Raw genomic sequence first — 10,000 nt, 5'->3', positions numbered from 1 at the left:
GTGTGTGTGTGCGCGCTGCAGGATGCATCGTCACTGCTTGCGTTTTCGGACACATCCAACGAGACGTACGCGCGACTGTCGAGTCAGGACCGCCGCGTCGAACTCGCAGATATCGTCAACACAGAGCTCCTCCGTACGTCCTGTTGGGCCATGTCTTGCGATCTTCACGTGGCGTGCTTTGCGATGTTGTTTCAATTTCAAGTGCACCGAGGCACACACACACACACACACACACATACATGCTTGTGTCGATTGCCACAGGTGCACAGTCGTGTAATCCGGAGCCGATGCTGCTTCGAATCTTTGGCAACATCGAGGTGCGATGAAAATTGACGCCACCACTGTGACGCACGTTCATGCATCACAATTCACGCTCATTTCTCCAACCGCACCTCACTCCCGCACCACGCTTTATGACACATCTCTCCCACCACTTTTGTTTGTTTGCAGACGTTTATGCAACGCATGCGCGAGCACCGAATGGGCCTGACGGCGCTCCTGGACATCCCACGCTTGCTCGAGTCCTGACGGGATGTGCTACTTCATCCACTCACGCACGCGCACATACGTCGCTGTCGTTGTTTGTGTTGTTGTGCATGCGTGTGCACGTGCAAGTTTATGTATGCGTCATGCTTTGCTTGATCGTGGAGATGGCCATTGCATTCGTGTGTGTGTGTGTATGTATGTGTGTGTGTGTGCGTGCGTGTGTGTTTGTCCTTAACAAACAATCGTTACACCCTTTTCATTACAAAACAAATACACTGTATTGTGTCAGCAGCTGTTACCACGCCGCATCTCACACACACACCCGCGTGCCAGCGCGCTTTCATCATGGAAGATAATCAAATACGTGTGCACACAAAGCACAGGAGGTGAGCGACATGTGCACACACACATCGCAGCAAAATAAACAACAAAAGCAGCCCTGCACCACCCGAGTCCAAAAGGCCGGTACATCACACCACAGCCAATTCGTCAGTTGTGCTGTGCAGGGTTGATCCAAGTGCTGGAGGCCACAAACATCTTCGCACGATTGCCTCTCGCCAAACTCGTGTGTGTTTGCAGCAACGACAAGTCGTCCGTTGGCACAACGTCGCTGGGACGCACACGTAGCTTGACGATGCCTACGTGGTGGAGGATGCGGTGGTGGAGTGTGAGTATGTGCATGTGTGTTGGGTGGTAGGTGCGGAAAAGGACGTAATTGCCAGCGCAACAGCACTGTCAATCCGGCATACCGACACACACACACACACACACACACACACACACACACACACACACACACACACACAGACACACACACACACACACACAGGCCAACAATCAAAGAAAGCGTCACCTCTCGTGCGTTTTGGGGGCTGGAAGCGCTGGGATTCAATTGGCGGCAGAAGAAGCGATGAAGCCGTGACGGAGGTTGAGGCCGTGCTGTCAATCATCGCAAACGTGTCGATGGATACGTAAATATACATGGTGAATGGATGTGTAAGTGGTGTGCGTGTATGTACCATGCGGCGATGACGACGTCGAACTAAACACACAATCATACACACACATACATACATACATACACACATACATACATACATACATACACACATACATACATACATACATACATACATACATACATACATACATACATACATACATACATACATACATACATACATACATACATACATACATACATACATACATACATACATACATACATACATACATACACATATGCGGCGTACCCTGGCTTGCGCGTGTATCCGACCCTGGGCAGTCGGGTGGTGGCGGTGGAGGTGCGGGACGCCGTAACGCGATCGAGACTGATGGTCTGATGCAGCGGCGTGTGCACGCGCACAGGCGTGTCCTCCACCATGCGTCGTCGTTCCTCCTCCACGTTCAGCCAGTGGTTGAGCACATCAATGGCATCGACGTTGGCCGGGTCCAGCGGGATGGCGTCCTTGCGCGAGTGCGGCTTGAGTTGGTCCAGTGACCCTCCAAGAAACTCCAGGCTCATCTTCGACGTGCGTGAGGTGGACCGTGTTTCCAGACTGCGGACGGAGCCTGCCGTCTGCACGCGCGATTTGTTGCGCCGCATTTCAAGTTCCAGATGCGAAGCGAGTTTGAGGTGCCACTCGTCAAGAAACGCTTTGATGCGCTGGCGAATCAGATTCGCTTTCGGTTCACTCACAGCCCTGCTGTCCAGGCCATCCTCCTGTTGCACATGTGCCAGCATGCGTGCGTGTGTGTGTGTGTGTGTGTTCGGGTGTGTGTTTGGGTGTGAATGAGTGACGCTTGAGATGCGAATGTAATTGAAGCCACGAAAGACCACGAGCAATGAGAGACACGAGCAGCTTGCAACACACACAGACACAGACACAGACACAGACACAGACACACAGACACAGACACAGACACACACACACACAGAGCGTACGCACCACAATGTCTGTTCCCCAGTTGCGCACGAGTTCAAAGAAGGACCCCGTCCTGTCCATAAACCCGAGATTCGCCAGATTGCTCTTGACTTTCTGTTGCTCCTGCGTGGGAAGTGTGTGAGCGTGTGTACATGCAGCAGGTAAGTGTATATGGGTGGGTGAATGAGTGAGTGGGTGTGAGTGTGAGTGCGAATCGAGTGGATGCGCGTGCGTGTGTGTCAATGTGCGTGCCATCTACGAGTGAGGAAAGACACTCTGTGCGCGCGCAACGATGCCCAGCAAGCTCCACATCACTCCCGGTCGCACCTCTCTCGAGCCGGCTGCGTAGCGAAACAGAAGCTCCACGACAATGTCATCTTACGAAACGCAGCAGCAATTGTGAGTTGTAGGGAACGCTGATAATATGCAAGGCAGTGCAGCATCATCGCAAACGTTCAGACCTGCGCAGGCAAGCACACACCAGCACAAGCACGGATACAAATATGTACACACACATACACACACACACACATAAGTCAAAGCACGCATTGAAGAAAGGGAAACGCACTTGGAACGCCTTTGTGAAGAGAGGAGGCCAGCAGCGTCATTGCATCCAGTATTGGCAGAAGCAGCGCAGGCTTCTGCCACGGCAACGGTCGGCGTGTGTGTATATGTAGATTCGCGTGTGTATGCGCATCAATGAGTTGCTGGACTGTGAGGATGTGCAGTCAGCCATCTGGAACCTCCTGAGCAGGAACATTTGACACAGACAGACACACAGAGACACAGAGACACAGAGACACAGAGACACAGAGATACAGACACACACAAAAGCACACATACACACACATACACACACACACACACACACACAAGCACACACACACACACACAGACCTTTGCGAGCGCGCCGTCAAGTGCGCGGCGGATTGCATCATGATCGGCAGCGGTTGCGTCAGGGTGGCGGCTCAGCATGCCCAGGTCCCGAACAATCGTCGCCTCTCGCTCCTCGTTGCCCGTGCAGAACAGCAGACCGCGCGGGTCACCCGGCTGCAGGTGGATAGTGGGTGCCGGCGCTGGCCCCATGCCACTCGTGCTTGCAAGCAACTGCACAACGCCAGAGAGCGGGATTTGCCGTGGTGCACCCGTTGTTGCATCGGGCGGGGGCCGGATGTGGTCAAACGTGCCAGGGATGGCACGCGGGTAGTGGAACCTGAACCAGTTGTGGTCGCGGAACTGTGTGAGATATCGCGGCAGCGGCGGTGGCGGCACGAACGCGGACGTGTCATCATCGTCGTCGTCATCATCAAGCACTGGTCCAATCTCAGCGTCATCGTCGTCCTCCGACAGGATGGGATCTGTGGCACCAAAGTCCTCCTCGTCACTATTGTCACCTTCATCCTCTGCGCGTTGGCGTCGTTCAAAGGACGGCACGGCCTCCACCGCCGGACTGTCGTCCTCTCCCCTCTCCTGCGCTGCCTGTCGCCTCTTCGCTCGCTCCATGCGCTCTCGCTGCTTCCGTTCTTCTTCGTCCTCTGAATCAACATCCTCATCCTCATCCTCATCACTCCCCTCACTGTCGAGTTGTGCTGTGAGCAGCGCCATCAGTGCATTGTCTCCATCGTCATCGTCATCGTCATCGTCGTCGTCGTCTTCATCTTCATCAAGCACACCCCGGCGTGACTGCATCATGGAATACATCAGAGGTGTTACACACACACACATACACACACATACACACACACACACACACACACACACAGAAGTTGGGTCAGAACATGCGACAATAGCGCGGGAACACACAAATGCAGAAAAAAGGATGACAGGCACGCACATACAACCATGTGAACGCTGCGCACACTCTCAGGTACGTGAAAGGCACACACACACACACACACACACACACACACACACACACACACACACACACACACACACACACACACACCGCGGAGAGGGCGTCGCGCTGTTCATCTGTAAATGTCGGCGCGTGATATTCAACGGCGGAGATTGGGCGCAAGCCTTCCTCCAAACTGTAGCAGTGGCAATACGTCGGGTTGCGGGTGGCGGTACGTGTGTTGAGGGGGGGGGGAGTGATACGTGAGTTCGTTTCACATCCAACCGTGCAAGTGTGCTGTGTGGGCTTGTGTCTGTCAGTCTGTGCCCTGCACACACACACACACACATTGCGACGGAACACACGCCACTCTATAACTACAAATTCAACAGCAGCAGCAGCAGCAGCATCATGTCACCAATGCGACACCATTCAGCGCCATCATTCAAAACACGAGTCAACTAACAACTTCTGCCAGATGGAGGAGTTTGGGATGGACCCGTCAGGCGCCATTGGCAATTGCGTGTGGTATTTGCGCCGCGCAACCGACTGCGCGTGCAGTGGCGAGGGCTCAGCACCCGCCTGTGTGAGCAGTAGTGGCCGGGTGGTGGTGACGGTGAAGGGTGGGTGGGCATGGCGGGGGCGTGAAGTGAGAAGACACGTAAACGGACGAACGAGCAGACAGATACAAAGGCAGAACTGTACAAAGGCAGAATTGCGCAAAAACAGAAGAGCGCGCGCACACAAACATGCACCCACATGCAGCCATACACACACACACACACACACACACACACACACAACCACACGCACACACACACACACACAGCCACACACACAGAGTCACAACAGCACGCACCTCTGGCAGCTCGTCGGCGAGCTCACGGAGGAGTTTGAGGTCGGCGTCGCTGAGCGACTGCTCCGGCTGTAGCGCCATCGCCTTGAAATGCGCTTTGATCCTCTGCACGTGCGGGTTTGGTGGATACAACTTCCGCACAAACGCGCGAAGCGCGCGTCTGTCCGACTTTCTGGACTTTGGCTCCGTCACGGTGTGGTTCTTCGCCTGCTGTCGTCGATCCAACAACTGCTGCACATATGCATGGCGTTCGTCCAGGCGTTCCCTCTCGCGCACCCTCTCCTCCTCCCTCAACAGCTGCTCGCGATCAAGTGTGGCTGTCAGGTTGAAGCTGCGGCCTGCCGTGGTGCTCCCCGTTGACAGGCTTCGCTGCATGGGGAGCGCCCCATCCAGCCCATACCGCTCTGTCTCCTGCCAGATGAGGAGATGCTCTGATCCGGACGGCGACACGAGCGACAGCGCAGAGTCGGTGCGTTGCGGCGTGTGCGCGTGCGGCGTGTGGTGGTGGCTGTGGTGATGGTGGTGCCTGCTGTGCATGACAGCACCAAGCGCACGGAAGCGAACAATGTCCTCAGACTCCAAGTGTGCGAGCACGTCCATCTCGTGTACTTGGCGGTGCACACTCATGAGGACGCTGAAGCGGGTCGGGTGGAAGCAGCACGCGTGTACGGGGGTGGCCACATCGCAGCGCATCAGCGGCTGATTGCGGAGATCCCAGAAGCGAACGGTGTGGTCCAGCGACGCCGTGAGCGTGATGTCGGCCGTCTCGTGGCACGTGAGCGCCGTGATGGCTGCTGTGTGGTCGTCCCGTGGCTCGTGCATGAGGTGTTCGTTCTGGTCCAGCAGAAAGCACGCAAGCGGGAATCGTGTGCGCTTCCTGTCCGTAAACACGACCCAAAGGGAGTCCTCCTTGCCTGCGATGTGCGTTGCCGTCAGTGCCTCGGCCTCTGCGAAGAAAAATTCGCTCTGCTTTGCTGCTGTTGCCAGTGACACGTCGCTTGTCTGCAGCGGTATACCCTGTTCTGCAATCACGTCGGCGAGGGTGGATGTGGTGGACGCTGTCATGGCTGTTGTTGTTGTTGTTGTTGTTGTTGTTGTTGTTGTTATGCTCGTCACGCTCACGTTGGACAGCGCCGATGCTTCTGTGCCAATGCGCTTGCGCGTTGCAGCATGGGCAGCGGTCGCCGTCGTTGCATCTGGACTGCCAACATCAAACGTCAGTGTCGGCACAGCCCCGCCCCACTTGCTCTGCTGGTGACCACCACCACGAGGGCGAGTGGCATTGCTGTCTGTGCTGTCACCATTGCTGTCATGCCCAGCATGGTCATGTGCGGGTGCGTGGGATGCGACAGAGAGCAGACCGCTGTGTTGCTGCTGTTGGTGATGGTGATGTTGCTGGTGTGGTTGTTGCTGTTGCTTGCGAGCACGGCTTCGAGGCGATGTCTGTACGGCTGCTGGCTGGTCGCTGTGCTGTGGAAGCGTGAGGTGCCAGTGCACAACCAAATCATCTGCACCGACAGTGACGATGGACGCATCGCGCGTGATGGGCATCCACCCGCGCTGGTTCGTCATGTGCACAATCTGGTGGTGGTGGTGGTGGGTGGGCGGGTGGTGTTTGGTGTTGAGATTGGAGTGTGAAAAACGTGGGATGACGCAGGGAGGGCCAGGAGACCGAGGAAGAGATATAATACAAATATACGCAAATGCACACACATCTGACGCACGTGGCACATGCAGCCGCTCACGCACTCACGCACGCACACACACACACACACACACACACACACACACACGCACACACACAAAGGACACGCACACACAAAGGACACGCAAACACACACACACACACACACACACACACACACACACGCACGACACACACACACACACACACACACACACACACACACACACACACACACACACACACACACACACACACACACACACACACACACGCACGCACCTCCTTGGTGTGGGATTGCCCATCCAGCAGAGTCATACGCCCGCTTCGAAGATCCAAGCAATACAGCGATCCATCACTCATGGCGACCGCCACCATCATGTACACAGAGCCGTCCGCATCTGGATACATGTCATACACGCGCTGCATCACATCATCGCGAACAAACGCCGTTGGCACCGGCCGTCGTCTCCGCCCGAACACACGCGCGGATCGCGGGGGCGCAATGGCCTGCAGTGGTGGCGGGTTGCCAACACACGGCAGCGCACACATGGCACGACACTGGTACTGATGGTGCTGGTGCTGTTGTCGGTGGTGTTGGCGTTGTGGGTGTGGCGGACGCAGCGAGGCGCTTGCATCCGAAGATGAGGATGGCGGGACAATGTATGTGGCGATGCGCTGGTGTCTGCCGCGGCAGTCCACCAGCACGAGCGGGCCTGCTGCTAGCGCGAGGAGAAAACAGTCGAGACCGCGAAGATACAACGCAGCGGATACGGACGGCGGTGGTGGCTGCAGTGATGAGGGGATGGTTGTGCTGGCTGTGGAGGATGTTGTGGACGCAGACGTGGACATGACGTGATGGCTGCGCGCGTGTGCGCTGGCGGCACCAGTCACAGCGGTGGCCGTGGCTGTGGTCACGGAGGAAGAGGTGGAGGTGGCGGCACGTGTCCAATTGAAGCGCGTGCTCTGCATTGTTGGGTCGGGCGGGGGCGGCAGCTGCGGGATGCTGTCATCAAGACGAGCAACGATGCGCTGCGATGCTGATGACAGGAGCATGGGCGTGCGTGATGGCGGCTCCTCGGCAGAGATGATCACCTGGTTTGGGCGGTGCGTGCTCTGCATGTTGGAGAGCTGTGTGTGGCAGAGCGTGAAGAGGTGGTGGATGAAGTGGATGCCCACCACCTGCATACCATCAACACCGGCCAGGAGCAGCGTGTGTGGGCGTGCGAGCGGCGCGATGATGCGATGGAACTGGTGCGTGAGGTTGAGCACATACAGACACTCGCGTGAGGTCGTGTGCCACGCGCGCAGCGTTCTGTCGTCGGCAATGCTGACGACGATGGCGTGTGCGTCATCGCCCGGCAAGGGTCGGATATCTCTGACGGCGCCGTTGTGGCCCGCAAACACGCAGATGAGGTCAAACTGGGGCGACCACGATTTGATCACGCCATCGCTGGAGGCTGTGAACACGTGGTTGTCAATCTCTCTGGCGACGATGGCGGTGATGGCGCGCGTGTGAATGCGCTCCGAGCCACGCACGGCCTTGCCGTGGAGTGTGTGCAGGGAGACGCTGGAGCCCGTAGCCACGTACACCCTGCGCTGGGAGGGCCGCTCCGTGGAGATGGAGACAATCTGGCAACCGAGGGTGGCGTCAGCCGGTACGGCAAGCTCATACTGCTGGCGCTCCTCAAGGCGCTTACCGCGGCGGATGCCAATGACGAGAACGTGTGTCTCTCCTCCGACGAGGATGTGCTGGCGTTGGGGAACCACCGCGGCCGCACAAATGTTCTGGGAACACGTGCGTTCGTCCAGGACCTGGAACTCCTCCGTGAGCAAGGCCATCTTGCGTTGACCGCGCTGGTATGCGAAGAACAGCCGCATCTCCTGCATGAACACAAGTGTGTCGAAGTCCCTGCTGATGGACCAGGTCTTGTCCTCTGGTCGTGCCCACAGCGTGGACGCCTCATCGTGCCCGCTGACAAATGCCTTGCCACGATACAGGCAGCATTCTCCGCGCGACACAATCAGTGGCTTTGCCTGGTGATACCCGCGAATCACGTCGAGAATGGGGCCGTGTGGATGCGGAATGGCCTCTGACACCGTCTGCAAGCCATGCGTCAACGCATGCTGCATCTTGGTGCTGCTGTTGTGTGGGTGGTGTGGGTTGTCGTTGTCCTTTTTGCTTGGCAACAACGGAAAATTGCACAAAGATGCCCACAAATCTTCACAACTGGTGGTGTGTGAGTTTGTGTGTGTGTGTGTGTTTGCATGTGAGTGTGTACGTGTGTGTGCGTGCGTGTGTGAGTTTGTGTGTGTGTGTGTGTGCACGTGTGTGTGTGTGTGTGTGCATGTGTGTGTGTGTGCGACACAAGTGGCTTGCTGGGCTTGCTTGGTTTTGGTTGTTTTCATTGGTGACACAGTTGTTCTCAGGCTAGTCATGTAACGAAAGCGAACACGGAGCAAAAGCAACAAGGGTCGGTCAGTCAGTCAGTCAGCCAGTCGGTCAGTCCGCCAGGCTGGTCGCTGCAAGCTTCTACTGCACGTGCTGATGGTTTGATTCGTTGACCACGACGGCATAGGTGCAGCATAGCTTGTGCTCGCCCCAGTGCTGGCGCTGGCAGGCGGGGCTGCAGTAGTATGCCTGATAGCATCCAGTGCAGCAAAACTCGGCGTGTTGGCCACAAAGCACACACGCCGGCACGCGAACCTGCGGCACGCCGTCGTCGCCAACGCCCGCATAGGCTTGGTGCTGTGTTGTGGGGACATACGGCTGCTGTGGAGGCAGGGACGGAGGCAGGGGTGGAGGCAGAGTTGTTGGTAGATAACGGGGCTGGATGGATGAAACATCCGCCCGCACAGGATAGTACCCAACAGGGAAAGGTTGCTGCTGCTGCTGCTGCTGCTGCTGGTGGTGGTGGTGGTCGTATTGATATTCGTGTTGTTGTTGTTGTTGTTGTTGTTGTTGTTGTTGTTGTTGTTGTTGTTGTTGTTGTTGTTGTTGTTGTTGTTGTTGTTGTTGTTGTTGCCGCTGCCTGAACGTTGTTGTGGGTGCTTGCGGACACTTTCTGCGCGTGTGTCCCTGGCACCGGCAGATGCTGCACGTTGGCGGGCGTCGCTTCTTCTTGACCCGCAGCTGCGCTCCAGGGCTCTCCGCCACGTTGGTCGCTGACAACGGCACCGTGTGCCCCTCTCGTGCTGCTGGAGGCAGCTGT

At 56.8% G+C, this 10,000-nt stretch overlaps 3 protein-coding genes across 3 annotated transcripts in view; 1 reads left to right on the top strand and 2 right to left on the bottom strand.

Moving 5' to 3' along the window:
• PTSG_10942 (uncharacterized protein) overlaps positions 1 to 766 on the top strand; it is a 4,003-nt gene extending 3,237 nt beyond the window's left edge. The window contains exons 10-12 of the mRNA XM_004987811.1: positions 22 to 133; positions 262 to 317; positions 451 to 766. Coding sequence (XP_004987868.1) covers positions 22 to 133; positions 262 to 317; positions 451 to 528 — 246 coding nt within the window. The 3' untranslated portion in view covers positions 529 to 766. The remainder of the gene's footprint in view (positions 1 to 21; positions 134 to 261; positions 318 to 450) is intronic.
• PTSG_10941 (uncharacterized protein) lies at positions 737 to 8,989 on the bottom strand. The gene is made up of 11 exons (XM_004987810.1): positions 7,071 to 8,989; positions 5,108 to 6,685; positions 4,715 to 4,830; positions 4,360 to 4,444; positions 3,309 to 4,094; positions 2,980 to 3,052; positions 2,739 to 2,788; positions 2,436 to 2,534; positions 1,740 to 2,209; positions 1,340 to 1,425; positions 737 to 1,124 (listed from the first exon to the last, which is right to left on the bottom strand). The coding sequence occupies exons 1-11, from the start codon at positions 8,919 to 8,921 to the stop codon at positions 976 to 978; spliced, it is 5,343 nt and encodes a 1,780-aa protein (XP_004987867.1). The 5' UTR covers positions 8,922 to 8,989; the 3' UTR covers positions 737 to 975.
• Positions 8,990 to 9,321: 332 nt separating this feature from the next.
• Positions 9,322 to 10,000, bottom strand: part of PTSG_10940 (uncharacterized protein) — a gene marked incomplete at both ends in the record, with an annotated part of 4,577 nt that continues 3,898 nt past the window's right edge. The window contains one exon of the mRNA XM_004987809.1: positions 9,322 to 9,561. Within this exon, the coding sequence (XP_004987866.1) occupies positions 9,322 to 9,561 (240 nt within the window). The remainder of the gene's footprint in view (positions 9,562 to 10,000) is intronic.

The sequence above is a fragment of the Salpingoeca rosetta genome, assembly GCF_000188695.1.
Source record: "Salpingoeca rosetta unplaced genomic scaffold supercont1.40, whole genome shotgun sequence".
NCBI lineage: Eukaryota > Choanoflagellata > Craspedida > Salpingoecidae > Salpingoeca > Salpingoeca rosetta.
This window is presented reverse-complemented; position numbering and strand designations above follow the sequence as displayed.